Source organism: Globicephala melas, chromosome 19 (assembly GCF_963455315.2).
Source record: "Globicephala melas chromosome 19, mGloMel1.2, whole genome shotgun sequence".
In the NCBI taxonomy this organism is placed as follows: Eukaryota; Metazoa; Chordata; class Mammalia; order Artiodactyla; family Delphinidae; genus Globicephala; species Globicephala melas.
In genome coordinates, this window is record NC_083332.1 from 12,404,535 (window position 1) to 12,420,967 (window position 16,433).

The 16,433-nt window shown below is 57.5% G+C and overlaps 1 protein-coding gene across 2 annotated transcripts; it reads left to right on the top strand.

Moving 5' to 3' along the window:
* Positions 1-32: 32 nt before the first annotated feature.
* PRX (periaxin) lies at positions 33-14,026 on the top strand. 2 transcript variants are annotated; one of them, XM_070044224.1, is made up of 7 exons: positions 33-52; positions 3,719-3,762; positions 3,846-3,965; positions 4,093-4,218; positions 6,302-6,458; positions 9,468-9,664; positions 10,286-14,026. In XM_070044224.1, exons 4-7 carry the CDS (start codon positions 4,192-4,194, stop codon positions 13,907-13,909), a joined length of 4,005 nt encoding a protein of 1,334 aa, XP_069900325.1. In that variant the 5' UTR covers positions 33-52; positions 3,719-3,762; positions 3,846-3,965; positions 4,093-4,191; the 3' UTR covers positions 13,910-14,026. The 2 variants fall into 2 exon arrangements, with proteins under 2 accessions (XP_069900325.1, XP_030730390.2); XM_030874530.3 differs by lacking the exons at positions 33-52; positions 3,719-3,762; positions 3,846-3,965; positions 4,093-4,218; positions 6,302-6,458 and having other exon boundaries at positions 9,230-9,664.
* Positions 14,027-16,433: the final 2,407 nt, after the last annotated feature.

Below are 16,433 nucleotides of genomic sequence, written 5' to 3' on the forward strand. Positions count from 1 at the left end.
CTGGGGCTGAGCAGACGGACCAGGAGCTCTCGAGGTGTCTGGAGGCCCAGTGGTAAGAGACCGGCCCGCCAGTTCCCTTCCTGGCCAGGCTGAGAAGCCCTGGGAATGAGACCCAGGATCTTGGGAGGTGCTGGGAGGGTGTCTAGGGCCCAGGAGGCTGCGTGGTATAGGAGTTAAAGGTACAGACCTTGGAACCAGACCCTGGGTTCAAATCCCAATGTTCTCTTCTTTCTAGCTGTGTCGTCTTGGGCAAGATATTTCGTTCTCTGTGCCTCTGCTTTCCCATCTCTAAAATGGGCTGAGGGAGGCTACCTCCCAGGGCTGACATGAGAGTAAATGCATTGCTGCTTATAAAGAGCCGGGGCAGGATGCTGAGGGTGGGACAGACCTTTTTGTCCCTGTAATAGAGAGCTGGGGAGGCAAGGCTGATCTTGTTGGTTGGAGGCTGGTGCCCGAGCTGCATTTTGTCCCTCACCCAAAGCTCCTCTTTGGTAGGGGAGAAAGTGGGGCCACTGTGAGCAAAGGCTGGATATGAGACACTTTGAGATGCACAGACACACTTGCGGTCAGAGACCAGTTTATGTTCCTTGAGCACTTACTGTATTCTCTGAATATTCGAAGCACCTGCTCTTGTCTCACAATTCCTCAAAGCCAGTCTTATCGGCTCCATTTTATAGATGAAGAAACTGAGGCCCTGAGAGGTGCAATACCTTGCCCAAGTATTCAAACCTGAGGAGTGCTGGAGCAGGCCCTAATGGAGGCAGCTGGAAGCCACTGCCAGAATGCCTCTCCCCGCCACATCACTGGATGGCCTCAGACAACGCCTAGGGGCCCAGATGAGTCATGTCTACCCCCCACTCCCATTGCAAGGGCACCAGATCCCTCTGGTGGTTGGGGTGGCTGAGGCTCTGAGAGGGGAGAATTCCTAAAGGAGGTTGGCGCCAGCCATGGTGGGGGGAGGAGTGTACAGTGAGGCACATCTGGGGGATTCCTCAGCAGGCCCAGCTCGGCTGAGGGGCCCAGGGTACAAATGACAACCCCTCACCCCAGCCACCCTGAAGGGCATGAGTGACATCTTAAACGGGCATCTAAGTTGTGATTTCCCCAGGGAGGTGTTGTCAGGAGTTAATGAGCCCAGGCAGGGAAGGATCTTTGCACATAGTAAGTGCTCAAGAAATGGAGACTCTCAGAATTCTGGAAGCTCAGGAATGTACTAGGGCAGCGTCACAGGAATTGCTCAAGAAGTGGGCTGTTGGCCTGTGGAGGGTCTTGCCTGGCCTTGATTCTCCAGGGAATCTCCATTAGATCTTCCCCTAACACGAGTCAGCCCCCGCAACCCCACCTCCCTACCCCTCCTTCCCCTGCCTAGTGGGACAGGCAGATGTGGGAACAGAGAGTGCCTGGGGTTGGGCCCTTCCAAAGCTGCTTCCTTCCGAAGCTGCTCCCACCCCATCCCACCCCAGGAGCTGGGTACGTGGCTCAGGAAGGGCACAGCTGGGCTAAATATAACCTGGGCTGGGCAGCTGTCCCGGGCAGGGATGAAGAAGCAGGGCACTCTCTCTTGCCCTCACCCTGGCTGAGCTTCCTGTGCTAGCCTCTGGGTGTGAACTTCTCTGGCCTGTCCTGGAGCAGGGAGCTTGCGGCCTAGGGGATCCTCCCCTCCATCTCCACCACCTCCTACAAGTAGCAGGCTTCTCTCACCCCCAGCTCAGGATATTATATTATATCGGGGAGTCAGAGTTAGCATTTCAGACCTGGGTTCAAGTCCCAACTCCCTCACAGTGATATCCTGGCTCTCTCTATTTTTTTTTTTTTGGCCAGGCCATGTGGCACGTGGGATCTTAGTTCCCTGACGAGGGATCGAACCCGGGCCTCCTGCAGTGGAAGCACGGAGTCCTAACCACTGGACCGCCAGGGAATTCCCTGTGATATCCCGTTTCTTAACCCTCATTTACTCATCAGTAAAATGGGGTACCATGAGGCCATGTCTATAAAGTGTCTGCCTGGCTCGGGGTTGGCACTGAGGTCCCTCTAAGAATGCCTGTTCCTGGCACCCTTGATCCCCTCTGCCCAGCCCAACTCCTGCCTCAGCTGTTTTGCTGCTTGGGCCTCCTCCAGTGCTCAGAGCCACCAACACAAGTGAAGGTACAGAGTTGAGGTCAAGGGCACAGGTCCTAGCTGTGTGACCCCGGACAGGTCACTTGCCCTCTCTGAGCCTCAGTTTTCAATCCTAAAATAGCCATCACATCCAGAGTGATTTCGAGGCCTAAGGGTGCCAGCATAAGGCCCAGTTCAGAGGAAATAATCCAGATGTGGGAGGGGCTGGGGGCTCACAGGGGAGACCAGGACCCCTAGGAGAGCCAGAGAGGAGCCTTCTGACACCGTGGGGGGGAAACCAGTGAAGTGGGTACAGCTGGAGCATTGAGGGGGTCCCTGTGTCCTCTATCTTGGCCAGTGGTGGGCTATGAAGGGCCATTGTGCAGCTGGGGGTGGGTGGGCAGGGGCGGAATGTGACTGGGCACAGCAGATGGGCTATTGTTTGAGGGAATGCGCCGCGTGAGGCCTGACCTTTCCCTGTGGAGTGGGGGTTGGCGGGTTGGCATGCCAGCTGGGGGCTGGGAGGACAAGGCCAGAGTCGGGGGCTCGGAGGAGGGAGATAGGATCCATCCCCTTTTCCCCAGAAGGGCCTGTCGGGGAGGTTTCCCAGCTCTACCTCCTTCTCGCTGTGTTGTGTGACCTTGAACGAGGTCCCTGGCCTCTCTCAGGGCTTAGGGTTTTCTCTTTTTTTTTTTTTAAATTATTTTTTATTGGAGTATAGTTGATTTACAATGTTGTGGGGTTAGGGTTTTCTGCGGTGAGGTGGAAAGTGATGGTCTTAGCACAGGACTGGCAAAGAGTAACCACGCAATGCCCATTAGTTATTATCTGTATGAGCAGCTGGAGCTTTCCGACAAGTTCAAGTCCTGGCTGGGTCATTTGTGACCCAGGAAAGTGACTTTCCTTCTCCCAGCCTCAGGTGTCTTCTTTGTAACAAGCTCAGCAATGGTATTGACCTCACAGGGGTGTTCTGAAATCCACATGCCATGACCCCCGTGGGATATTCGACACAAGATCAAGACCACAGGAAGTTCTTAGTGATAATCATAGCAAGTGCTTATGAAGTGCCCACCGTGTGCCTGGCACTGTACATTTACAAACACATTTGACCCTCCTAACAGCCCCGAGAGGTAGGTGCCCTCATTCTTCCCATTCTATAGATGAGGAGACTGAGGCACAGAGAGGTGAGGTGATTTGCCTACAGGGAGTACATGGCAGTGGATATAATGATTTTACAGTGAATTTGGCCCCCTCAGTCAGCTGAGGTGGTTGGCGTAGGGGCCCTGCTGTCAGAAAGGCCTAGGAGTCCGTTCTGGCTATACTGCTGTGTCACCTTGGATAAAGGTCTTCTGAGCCTTAGTGCCCCCACCTGCACTATAGGGATAGAGTACCCTTTTTTTTATTTTTTATTTTTTTTGGCCACACCATGCAGGATGCAGGATCTTAGTTCCCTGACCAGTGATCAAACCTGTGCCCCCTGCAGTGGAAGCGCGGAGTCCTAACCACTAGACTGCCAGGGAATTCCTGGGGATAGAGTATTGACAGAGTGTGGGAAGGCTCAGACACTCAGGAAGCAATCAGTGGGGTTACCTGATAGTAATGCTCACGTTATTCTTCTTAGAGCCCCGGACCCAGGAGGCCCAAGGAGCTGGAGGTGACCCTGAGGTGAGCACTGGCTGGTGCCACATGCCCCTCCCTGCCCCTCCCTCGCCTGTCTGGAGCCTCATGACCTGGTCTCTCCCTGGCAGGCAGCGAGACCCCAGAGGAAGGGCGCGAGACCCCAGAGGAAGGGCGCGAGCCCCGCAGACGACTGTGCACCACCCCAGGCTGGGCTCCTGTTAGGAGGGGGTGCTTGTTCCCAGGCAGCGGTAAGAGGACAGCTGGGATGGGGGGGGCCCTTCTCCCCTTCTCATACCCACCTTGACCTCTCCCTTTAAGCCCAGCCTTCTCCTCTTATCCTCTCCTGGCCTCAAGCCTCCATCCCTGCCCCTGCAGGCTCAGAGGCAGCTGCTCCATGCAGAACTGAAACTGGTCCTGCAGCAGAAGGGAGAGAGGAAGCAGGAGCCTGGGGCCCAGGTGACTCCCAGCAGCGCCATGGAGGCCAGGAGCCAGAGTGCTGAGGTGAGCGCCCAACACATCCTGCAAGGGGGACTTGTGGGGCCTTGGTGGGAGCACGGACTAGGGTAGCAAGGAAACACTTCCTGGCTTCTCTGTGCCTCAGTCTCCCCATCTGTGAAATGGAGATAGCTGCAGGGCCTATTTTATGGGTCAGTGTGAAGGAAAAAAAATTAACATTTGTAATGTGCTTAACACAGTACCTGGCACAGACTAAGATTCAAGGAAGCTAATTCATTGAGCATAATGGAATTATATTAATAATAATAAGTTTAAAAAAATAGAGTAGAAACCCTTCATCAGAAGAGGCAGGATGGTGTAGGGGTTAAAGACATGGGCTTTGGACCCATGGGCTTACATCCCAACCCTATCACTTCAGCTGTACAGCCCTGAACAGATGACCTGAACTTTCTAACCCTCAGTTTCCCCATCGGTGAAATGGGGCAATGGTCCCCACCTCTGAGGGTACTGAGGACTCACACTTGTGTCATTTGCCCAGGGCCTGGTACCTAGGAAGCCTCCTCGAATGTTAACGGCTTTCACTGTTATGGAGACAGGGCGCTAGCACTGACTGCATCCCATTGGATGCCAGGCACAGAGTGGGTCTCCTTTTACAGGAGTCAAGCTGAGGCTGAGGGGTGGCAGGCAGGGAGTAAAGTGCACGGAGGCCACCGCCTACAGGACGGCTTATGGGCTCTGAGGTCACAGACCTGAGGTTGAGGCCCCACCGCTTAACTTGCTGTGTGGCATTTGGCAGTCACTTCACTTCTCTGGACTTTTGTGTCCTACTCGGTGACTGCCCAAGCTGCGGGGAGGATGAAAGGAGATGCCACACATAAAATGCTTAGCCCAGGGCCTAAGGGTGGTAGTGATGGTCATGCTTTTCCTTGCTGCCTCTACTACAACTCTTCCTACCCCTTCTCACCATGCTCCGCCCAGCTCTCCAGTCCCGGGGCCACTCTGTGGAGCATCGGCCAGACCTGCTTTCCCCTCTCCAAGCCCTGGGCTCAACCCCAGTCTGTACCAGCCTCAATGCACTGCCCACTACAGCAACCCCTCACATCTCTGTTGCTTCAGGTCTCAGCTCACAGTCAGAGACTCCTTCCAGTACACCCACGTTACCCAACTTTACAGTAGGGAAATGGGTCCAGAGAGGGCAAAGTCCCCCCCCACCCGCCCAAGACACACAGCAGATTGGGTTCCTGGATGGCTGTGGAACTGAGGCCTTTCACTGTTTCTTCTGGGAAGGCCGGGTGCAGATCCCACAATGCACTGCTGGGCCAGGGCCATGTCAGCACCATTTACAGTAAATACCAGGAATACCACGTCTGCCAGCCCACCACTCATTACCCACGCACCCTTCTTCACTGGATTCCCTCTCCAATGGGCGTTATGCAGGGCTTGGGGTCATAGAGTCCACAATGGGGCACAGTCCCACACATCAAGCCTTCAACGAGGCCAGTCCCACCTGCACCCCTCCATACCGCACCACTAAGGGTCGGCCCTTTCTTCGGGACCCCATCCTCCATCCCACCCCTGTTCTGCGGTTATTAAAGCCCCTCCCCATAGTTCAAGCCCGTCCACAGACTATGGGTCCCCTCCGCACCTCCACGGTTACACTGCACCCATCTATCTTTGGCCGCTCCTCTCAGGCAACCGTCCTCAATGCTCCAACCCTAGCCCCGCCCCAACTGGCCACGCCCCTCGGGGGGGGGGAGGCACAGCCCCGCCCTCATGTCAGGCCCGCCTCTCAGTCGCAACTCAGGTTCCCTCTGGCCTCCCCACCACGCCCCTCCTCTACAACACCGCCCCGCGCCCCGCCTCTCCCGATAGCGGTCTTTGGGGCTCCACCAGGCCTGTGAGCCTCGAGAGCCGTTGAACCCTTTCGCGGGGTGTCACTGAGCGAGCGGCCCTCGTGCTCACTTAAAGGGGAGATGCTGGAGAGGGTGGGCCCGCACAACCTGCCTGAGCCCCGCCGAGGCGCCTGTGCCCTGAGGACCCGGTTAAGAGCCGCTTTTAAGCTCAATGGCGGGCTCTGGGCGAAGTCCCGCCCTAGCGCCCCTTGGCGACCGCTCGCCGCCCTCCGCAGGAGCTGAGGCGGGCGGAGTTGGTGGAGATCATCGTGGAGACGGAGGCGCAGACAGGGGTCAGTGGCATCAACGTAGCCGGCGGCGGCAAGGAGGGAATCTTCGTCCGCGAGCTGCGTGAGGACTCACCTGCGGCCAGGAGCCTCAGCCTGCAGGAAGGTGAGTGGGGCGGGGGCATGGGGCGGGGCTTTCCTGAGGGGGCGGGGTTGGGAAGCTGCCCTGGGTACCGGGACCAGGAGGCGGGGTTAAGGGCTAGGGGCGGGGCTTTGTGTTACCTATCGGCTTTGCGGTTGATCCGAGCAGGAGCTCTGGAGGTTCATTGTCTCAGTTCGACTCCCAGATGTGCGGTTTACTATCTTGTAATCTTTCTGTGCCTCGGTTTTTACACCTCTAAAATGGGACTAATTCTAGTACTTATTTCATAGGGTTATTACGTGGATTAAATGTTTGAAAACACAGCAAGTAGCTAAGTGGCACATGGTAAGCACTAAGTAAGTGCTAGTTATTGTTTTGTTGTTGAGGCTGAAGAAAAGAGGCGGAGTTAACAACTTGGAGGGGGTGGGGAGGGGAGCTTAGTAAGGGATATTTTAGGTAACACGGCTGAGGCTGACGCGATTTATTCATGCAACAACTATTTACTAAGTGCCTTCTATTTCCAGATATTATTCTGGGTGCTTGGGCTACTGAAGTGAACAAAACAGATAACACTCTGCACTTATGGAGCTTACGTTCTAGTAAGGAGAGACATATTTAAGCAAAATGTGTAAAATACACAGTAAATTAGAAGGCGATATATGCTTATGGATGCCAGGACAGAAGCTGCATTTTTAAAAATTAATTAATTAATTAATTAATTAATTAATTTATGGCTGCGTTGGGTCTTCATTGCTGCTCCCGGGCTTTGTCTAGTTGCGGCGATTGGGGGCTGCTCTTTGTAATGGTGGGCGGGCTTCTCATTGCAGTGGCTTCTCTTGTTGCGGAGCACAGGCTCTAGGCGCGTGGGATTCAGTAGTTGTGGCGCGTGGGCTCAGTAGTTGTGGCTCACGGACTCTAGAGCGCAGTCTCAGTAGTTGTGGCGCACAGGCTTAGTTGCTCTGCGGCATGTGGGATCTTCCCGGACCAGGGCTCGAACCCGTGTCCCCTGCATTGGCAGGCGGATTCTTAACCACTGTGCCACCGGGGAAGTCCCGGAAGCTGCATTTTTAAATAGGGTGAGCCAGGAAGAGCAGAAAGGCCTGAAGAAGGGAAGGGAATGAGCTATGTGGCCATCTGGAGGAGCATTCCAGGCAGAGAGAACAGCCAGTGCAAATGCCCCAAGATGGGAGCATGCCTGGCTTGTTGGAGGAACAGCAAGGAAGCCAGGGTGGATGGAGTGGAGTTAGTGAAGAGTAGAGTAAGAGATGAGGCCAGAGAGGTAAGAGAAAGGGTAGTTTTTAGAGGGCTTTATAGGCCATGAGGAAGACTTTGACTTTTAATCTGGAAGGTTTGTGAGTTGAAGAAAGAACGTGAATTGACTGTGTTGAAATGCTGTGTTAGCGGTAGACTGGGAGTGGTGGGGGGCAGGATGGGGAGAAGGAAAAGAGGCTACTGTGTTTTTCCAGGTAAGAGATTGGTGATGCTTGGGGCCAAAAGAGCGTTATTGGAGATGAAGAGAAGGGTTTGGATTCTGGATATCATTTGGGTCTCAAGCAGGGGTTCAAGCAGATGAAGTCTGGGACTTGACCGTTGGACTTAACTACACAGAGGTCACTGCATAGCATCTTGAGAGGAGCAGTTCAAGGCTCTGGGAAGCGGGTGTCAAAAGTGTAATCAGAGAGGTGGAAATAATGCAGCTAGACAACTCAATGCATTTTGCCATCCAGGCGAAGCGCCTTCAGGACTGGATATGGGGTGGGCTGGAAAGAGAGGGATCAAGGATGTGTCCAGGGATTCTTGACCTGAGAATGGAGTTGGTAGTTCCACAAATGGGGAACACTGGGGTGGATCTTGTTTGCAGGAAAACCAGGAATAGAATTTGGATCTGTCAGATGAGAGGTGGATCCCAAGGTGGACATGTGGAGGGCTAGTTGGATATTTGAGTCTAGGATGGAGGGGGGAGTGCTGGGCTGGAGAGATACGCTTGGGAGTCAGCATATTTATGCTCTTTAAACTTCTGAATCTGGATGAGCTTCCCAAAGGGATGAGTGTAGCATGTAGATGGACCAGAGTAGAGGTCCAAGGCCTGAGCTCTGGGACTGTGTGTCTTTAAGAGGTCTGGGAGATGGGGAGGAACCCTCCCAGGAGGCTGAGAAGGAACCTCGAGGGAGGTTCCAGAAGGTGTGGCACCCTGGAAGCCGAGCCAAGCAAGTAGATGAAGGAGAGGAGAGTGAAGCTGCGTCTCAAGCAGGAGTTCAAGCAGATGAAGTCTGGGACTTGACCGTTGGACTTAACTACACAGAGGTCACTGCATGGGACCTTGAGAGGAGCAGTTCAAGGCTCTGGGAGGGGGGATGTAAAAAGTGTAATTGGAGAACTGGAAATAATGCAGCTAGACAACTCAATGAATTTTGCCATCAAGCTGAACAGGTAAATGGGGCAGGAGCTCCAGAAGGAGTGAGGTCAAGACAAACTTTCTTATGGGAGAAAGAATGGTATGTTGTATGCTGATGGGAATAATGTAGACGAGAAGGACAAATTGATAACGTGGGGAGAGAGGGGAGAATTGCTGGAGTGTGTCCCTGAAAAGGTGGTGGAGGGATTGACCAGAGCTAGGAGTGGGGATGGTTTATCAAATTGATAACGTGGGGAGAGAGTGGAGAAAATCGCCACAGGATCAGAGGGTTGAATAATGGGGCGGGAGCTTCTGGAAGTTCTCTTCTGATTCTGTTCTCTCAGTAAAAGAAGCAAAGTTAGTGTCTGAAGTGTGAGGATGGGGGAGGGGTGTGACCTGAATGGGCTTGGATTTGCTCAGTGAAGGAGACGGAGCTAAGGCCGAGGCCGTGGCTTTGTCCTTAAGTGTCAGAACCTCAAACCAGGAGGAACTTTGCGTCTCAATCTTGTGCTCGGGTATAGGCGGGGCCAAAAATTTGGGAGGCGCCTCGCTGCACAGGCTCCAGAGAAGTGGGCGGAACCAGGCCTGGGCGGAGCCGAGAGATGCCCACGCCCCGCCCACCTCCACCTGGCCTGCAGGGGACCAGCTGCTGAGCGCCCGAGTGTTCTTCGAGAACTTCAAGTACGAGGACGCACTACGCCTGCTGCAATGCGCCGAGCCTTACAAGGTCTCCTTCTGCCTGAAGCGCACTGTGCCCACCGGGGACCTGGCGCTGCGGCCTGGGACCGTGGCCGGCTACGAGATCAAGGGCCCGCGGGCCAAGGTGGCCAAGCTGGTACGCGTGCTTAGCCCGGTTACGGCCCTGGACTGCCCCAGCGATCCTGTCTCTGCGCCGTGAGCCCCACTGCCCCACACTGGTGGGCCAGCCTTGCCCTCTGTCTTGTCACTAACCCAGCGCTAATCCCATCCACTGCCTCCTGTTCTCTGCCCCTAAACTCCTCCCTGGGGAGGGGGACCCACTCATCCCAAACCAGGACCCTCACCCACCTCGCCAGGCGTCCTGAACCAGGGCGCTCTGAACCAGAGAGGCCAGGTTCAAGCCTGAGGGCAGCTCATTTACCGTTGAGTGACCCTTGACAGCTTTCTTCCCCTCCTTGGGCCTCAGTTTCCCCATCTCTAGAGTGAGGGTTTGGGGGAAAATCCTGGAGGAGGAGCCAGAAGTCTTGGGTCACAGTTTCTATACTCCTGTTGATTCACTGTAAGATTCTAAATAAAGTCTTTGCCTTCTGGGGCAGTAAGGGTGAAGTGACAGGCAGGAAGTGGGGATGGTGTTCTGGGGACAAGATGCTCAATCCAGCACATCCCCAGCCTGGTAAAATAACCACGTGGGGCTCCCCCCGTCCACCCCAGGCCTCCCACTGTCCCACCGCCTGCTGCCTCTCTCCTCTCTCCCCAGAACATCCAGAGTCTGTCCCCTGTGAAGAAGAAGAAGATGGTGGTGCCCGGGGCCCTGGGGGTCCCTGCAGACCTGGCCCCTGTTGACGTCGAATTCTCCTTTCCCAAGTTCTCCCGTCTGCGTCGAGGCCTCAAAGTCGAGGCTGTCAAAGGTCCTGTCCCAGCTGCCCCCACCCGCCGGCGCCTCCAGCTGCCTCGGCTACGTGTCCGAGAAGTGGCCGAAGAGGCCCAGGTAGCCCGACTGGCCGCTGCAGCTCCTCCCCCCAGGAAGGCCAAAGCAGAGGCCGAGGGGGCTGCAGGAGCCCGATTCACAGCTCCCCAGGTGGAGCTGGTTGGGCCTCGGCTGCCGGGTGCTGAGGTGGGTGTCCCCCAGGTCGCAGCCCCCAAGGGGGAGGTGGCCCCTGCAGCAGAGGTAGTCAGCGGCTTTGCCCTCCACTTGCCAACCCTTGGGCTGGGAGCCCCAGCTGCACCTGCTGTGGAACCTGCGGCTGGAGGGATCCAGGTCCCACAAGTGGAGCTGCCCACCTTGCCCTCGCTACCCACTCTGCCCACACTTCCCTGTCTGGAGACCCGGGAAGGGGCTGCGGCAGTGACGGTGCCCACCCTGGACGTGGCAGCGCCTACAGTGGAGGTGGACCTGGCCTTGCCTGGTGCAGAGGTGGAAGCCCGAGTAGAGGCGCCTGAGGTGGCCCTGAAGATGCCCCGCCTCAGTTTTCCCCGCTTTGGGGCTCGAGCAAAAGAAGTTGCCGAGGCCAAGGTGGCCAAGGGCAGCCCTGAGGCCAGGGTGAAGGGGCCCAAACTTCGAATGCCCACCTTTGGGCTTTCTCTCCTGGAGCCCCGGCCCGCTGCCCCTGAAGCCGTTGAGAGCAAGCTGAAGCTGCCCACCATCAAGATGCCCTCCTTTGGCATCGGGGTCTCGCCGCCTGAGGCCAAGGAGGCCAAGGGGCCTGAGGTGAAGCTCCCCAAGGCCCCAGACGTCAAGCTCCCCAAAATGCCCGAGGCGGCCCTTCCAGATGTGCGACTCCCAGAGGTGGAGCTCCCCAAAGTGTCAGAGATGAAACTCCCAAAGGTGCCGGAGATGGCCGTGCCAGAGGTGAGGCTTCCAGAGGTGCAGCTGCCGAAAGTCCCTGAGGTGAAACTCCCAAAGGTGCCGGAGATGGCCGTGCCCGAAGTGCAGCTCCCGAAAGTTCCGGAGCTGAAGCTGCCGAAGGTACCCGAGATGAAATGCCCCGAAATGAAACTCCCGAAGGTGCCCGAGATGGCTGTGCCAGAGGTGCGACTCCCAGAGGTACAGCTGCCAAAAGTCTCGGAGATAAAACTCCCCAAGTTGCCCGAGATGGTCGTGCCGGACGTGCACCTCCCGGAAGTGCAGCTGCCAAAGGTGTCGGAGATGAAAGTCCCCGAGATGAAGCTCCCGAAGGTGCCCGAGATGGTCGTGCCGGACGTGCACCTCCCGGAAGTGCAGCTGCCAAAGGTCTCAGAGCTAAAACTCCCCAAGTTGCCCGAGATGGTCGTGCCGGACGTGCACCTCCCGGAAGTGCAGCTGCCAAAGGTGTCGGAGATGCGGCTGCCGGAAGTGCAGGCGCCAAAGGTCCCGGATGTGCATCTGCCGAAGGCACCTGAGGTGAAGCTGCCCAAGGCTCCGGAGGTGCAGCTAAAAGCTGCCAGGGCAGAGGAAGCAGAGGGGGTGGAATCTGGCTTCAAGATGTCCAAGATGACCATGCCCAAGCTAGGGAGGGCAGAGTCCCCATCTCGCGGCAAGCCAGATGAGGCAAGTGCTGAGGTCTTGGGGAAGCTGGTGACACTTCCCTGTCTGAAGCCAGAGATGGGCAGCGAGGCTCGTGTGGGCGTCCCCCCTCTCACACTGCCCTCAGTGGAACTAGACCTGCCCGGGGCCTTCGGCCTGGAGGGGCAGGTCCCAGCAGCCGACGTGGGCAAGGTGGAGCAGTCAGAAGCCCCTGGGGTGGTAGCAGGGGTCAGGGAAATGGCCTTCTGGTTGCCCTCCGTTGAGATTGTCACGCCACAGCTGCCCACAGTGGAGGCTGAGGAAAGGCAAGTAGAGGTGATGGAGGTGAAAGTCAAGCCTTCCTCCAAGTTCTCCCTGCCCAAGTTTGGACTCTCGGGGCCAAAGGTGACCAAGGCAGAGGCTGAGGGGGCCGGACGAGCCGCCAAGCTAAAGGTGTCCAAGTTTGCCATCTCACTCCCCAAGGCTCGGGTGGGCACCGAGGCGGAGGCCAGAGGGACGGGGGAGGCAGGCCTGCTGCCCGCCCTCGATCTGTCCATCCCACAGCTCAGCCTGGATTCCCATCTGCCCACAGGCAAGGTGGAGGTGGCAGGGACTGACGCCAAGCTCAAGGGGTCCAGGTTCAGCCTGCCCAAGTTTGGGGTCAGAGGCCGGGACAGCGAGGCAGGAGAACTAGTGCCAGGGGCGACTGAGTTGGAGGGCAAGAGCAGGGGTTGGGATGCGAGGGTGAAGATGCCCAAGCTGAAGATGCCCTCCTTTGGGCTGGCTCGAGGGAAGGAAGCAGAAATCCAGGGGGGGCGAGTCAGCCCCGGGGAAAAGCCAGAGTCCACGGCTGTGCAGCTTAAGATCCCTGAGGTGGAATTGGTTACTCTGGGGGCCCAGGAGGAAGGGCAAATGTCCGCCACCAGGCAGGTGGGCACTGAGGGCCAGGATGGGGGGCCGAGGGGGCCGCTCTGCATCTCCCTGCCCCAGGTGGAGCTGCCCAGCTTTGGGGAGGCTGACCTGGGTGCCACCCCCAGGCAGCAGGCCAAGAATGCACCTCCTCCAGCAGAGGGCACACCAGGCTATAGGATCCAGGTGCCTCAGGTGACCTTGTCTCTACCTGGAGCCCAGGTGGTGGGTGGTGAGCCGCTCGAGGGTGAGGGTGTCTTCAAGATGCCCGCTGTGACAGTGCCCCAGCTTGAGCTGGACGTGGGGCTGAGCCGAGAGGGGCAGGCGGGTGAGGCGGCCACAGGTGAGGGCGGGCTGAGGCTGAAGATGCCGACGCTGGGGGCTAGGGATGCGGCGGGGGGTGAGGGGCCTAGGGACCAGCCCCCAGGAGCCGAGTGCCCCTTCCGCCTCTCGCTGCCTGACGTGGAGCTCTCCCCGCCCGCTGTGGGCAGCCATGCTGAATACCAGGTGTCTGAGGGCGAGGGGGATGCCGGACACAAGCTCAAGGTGCGGCTGCCCCGGTTCAGCCTGGCACGGGCCAAGGAGGGGGTTGAGGAGTCCGAGAAGGCCAAGAACCCAAAACTCAGGCTGCCCCGCGTGGGCTTCAGCCAGAGCGAGGCGGCCAGTGGGGAAGGCTCCCCCAGCCCCGAGGACGAGGAAGAGGAGGGCTGCGGGGAAGGGGCCTCCGGGCGCCGGGGCCGCGTCCGCGTCCGCTTGCCCCGTGTGGGCCTGACTACCCCCTCCAAGGCCCCTCGGGGGCAGGAGGGCGAGGCGGCCCCCAAGTCACCTGGAGGGGAGAAGTCACCCAAGTTCCGCTTCCCCCGGGTGTCCCTAAGCCCCAAGGCCCAGGAGGAAGGTGGATTCCGGGTCCGGCTGCCCAACGTGGGGTTTTCGGAGACGGGGCCTCCAGGCCCCACGAGGATGGAGGGGGCTCAGGCTGCCGTCATCTGAAACCCCTCAGCAGAGGGAGACTCCCCTCCCGTCTTCCCATCCCCCTCCTCGTTTTGTGTGTGAGATAACTAGCACTAACCCTCAGAGGGCTGGGAGGCGGGCGACTGACCGGGTCAGGGCCGGGGAGTCCGTGCCTGACTCTTTGGCAGGAGTGCCCGTACCTTGCCAAGCCATGTGAATAAAATAATCCAGAGGTAGCTTTGTGTCAGGTCTCCTCTGTGTGTGTGTTTGTTGGGGGGTGGGGCGCGGGTGCAGAGAAAGGAGTCCCTTGAGGATGGCCTGAAAGGATGCTTTGTGCAGTGAGACAGGCCACCCCTGGTCTGAGGAGACTCTGGGAGGCCTTGGGGTGGGCCCGGTGGGAGGGGGCTGTCCTAGCCCTTCAGAATTCCCAGGGGCCTCTGAGCTGGGGAAGTTCCCCAGCAGAACCCAGCTGCGGGACCCCTCTGCAGGAGACTCTGCCTGTGCTGCGGGACCCACTCCTGCCAGGACAACCCCAGGGCCTCCACCCCAGGCACCCGGCTGCCCTCTTAGGACTAAGTCCCAGGGTCCTCAGCCCCTACTGGGGCTGGACCTCAGCCTCCAGGGACCCATCTCCACTCAGGATCCAAGTCCCTAAGCCCCCTCCAGGGTCCCCAGGCTCCCCCATTTCTCTCTGAGATGCCCTAGACAAGCTGTCTAGTCCCGAATCTCCCCCTGATGCCACTATAGCCACTCCTCCACTCTCTTCACATCTCCGCCCTCCCATTCTAGAGGAAGAAGGGCTATAGATCAGTGCCCTTGAGTTGTCCAAACTCCCCACTTGGCTTCCTTCAAGCCGACCCCGCCTTGGGTCACTCACGACCCATCACACGCTTCCTCTTCATGCGCACCAGACATGGCAGGAGTTACCTACGTTCCTGGTGCGCACCCCCTGCCCAGGCCCCCAGCATTTGAGGTTTTCCTCCTCTTAGTGGCCTGTCTGGCCACGCTCAGGGCCTCTTCTGTCTCCCGTGTCCTGACTTCTCAGGGCTCCTTCCTCCTTCCTGAGCGCTCTCTTCTCTCTCTCTCTCTCCCCCGCACTCCTTCTCTCTCTCCTCCTGTCCCTTGGGCCCTCAGGGCTCCTCCCAGGCCCTCATCCATCCCCACACCCTCCTTGGGCCATGTTGCCCTCCCCTCGGCTTCCACTCCTCACCTCTGTGCTGATAATTCCCCAAATCTCTCCTGGGTCCACTCGGGCCTCCAGTGCACGTCTGCATCTCTGCACACCCCCCTGACGTCTCCTGGACACTAGGAGGTTGTGTCCAGTGGTTCAGAGCTTGGCTCGAGAGCCAGACTGCTCAAGGTCAAAGCCTGCCTCTGGTACCCACCTGGGTGATCTTAGGCATTAAAAAAATTTCTTTTGGCCTCTACTTTCTTTTCCATAAAATAGAGGTATTGAGATGTATATTGTAAGGATCAGATAAGGGTTCTAAAGCACTCAGAACGGGGAATTCCCTGGTGGTGGTCCAGGGATTAGGACTCTGTGCTCTCACTGCTAAGGGCCTGGATTCAATCCTGATCTGGGAACTAAGATTCCAACAAGCCGCATGGCCAAAATAAATAAATAAAAATTAAAAAAAAAAAAAACCGGGCTTCCCTGGTGGCACAGTGGTTGAGAGTCCGCCTGCCGATGCAGGGGACGCGGGTGTGTGCCCCGGTCCCGGGAAGATCCCACATGCCGCGGAGCGGCTGGGCCCATGAGCCGTGGCCGCTGAACCTGCGCGTCCGGAGCCTGTGCTCCGCAACGGGAGAGGCCACAACAGTGAGAGGCCCGCGTACCGCAAAAAAAAAAAAAAAACAACCCAACAACACTCAATACCCTTTTAAATGTTTTAATGTTAAATTTCCTAACGTCCTCTCTGCCAAACTGCTCCCGGTCCATGTCCCATCCCTCTCAGGGCCAGAGCCCTGCACGGCTCCCTCCTTCCCCCCAACCTGGCCTCCTGTGTGTCTCATCCATCTGCCTCTTGCCCCGCCTCCCCAACCTTCCCACCTGGACCCTGCTGCAGGCTGGGGCCCTCCACTCTTGCCCCCTCCAATCCACTCTTCTTCACACAGTAGCTTTCTGATACTCAGATCTGACCCTGGGGAGTTTCCTGGTGGTCTAGTGGTTAGGATTCGGCTCTGTCACTGCTGTGGCCCGGGTTCGATCCCTGGTCAGGGAACTGAGAAACTGCAAGCCGCGTGGTGCAGCTAAAATTTAAATAAAGAAATAAAGAAATATCTGAACCTGCCCTTCCTTGTTCAAAGTCCTTCCGTGGCTCCCCAGTGCCCTCAGGACAAAGTCCAGACTCCTTAGCCTGGCATTCAAGACCCTTTGCAACATGGCCCCCCTGTAGCCACGCCTCCCCAGGGCAGCCACAGGCAGGGGGGCAGCTGTTTTCTGAACACAGCCGCACACACAAATCCCCTAGCTCGGGAAGCCTGCCGTTCCTCACCTCTGTTTAGGAATGTCCCATTCCTCTATGCCCGAGGCCCACGATCAGACTCGCCTCTCCGTCGACCC

Bases quoted from the DNA above. Each gene is read 5' to 3' on its own strand.
- PRX (XM_030874530.3), top strand. From the start codon at position 9,230: ATGGGCTTGGATTTGCTCAGTGAAGGAGACGGAGCTAAGGCCGAGGCC. The intron at 9,665-10,285 runs GTACGCGTGCTT...CTCTCTCCCCAG, and splicing joins GGGCCAAGGTGGCCAAGCTG to AACATCCAGAGTCTGTCCCC.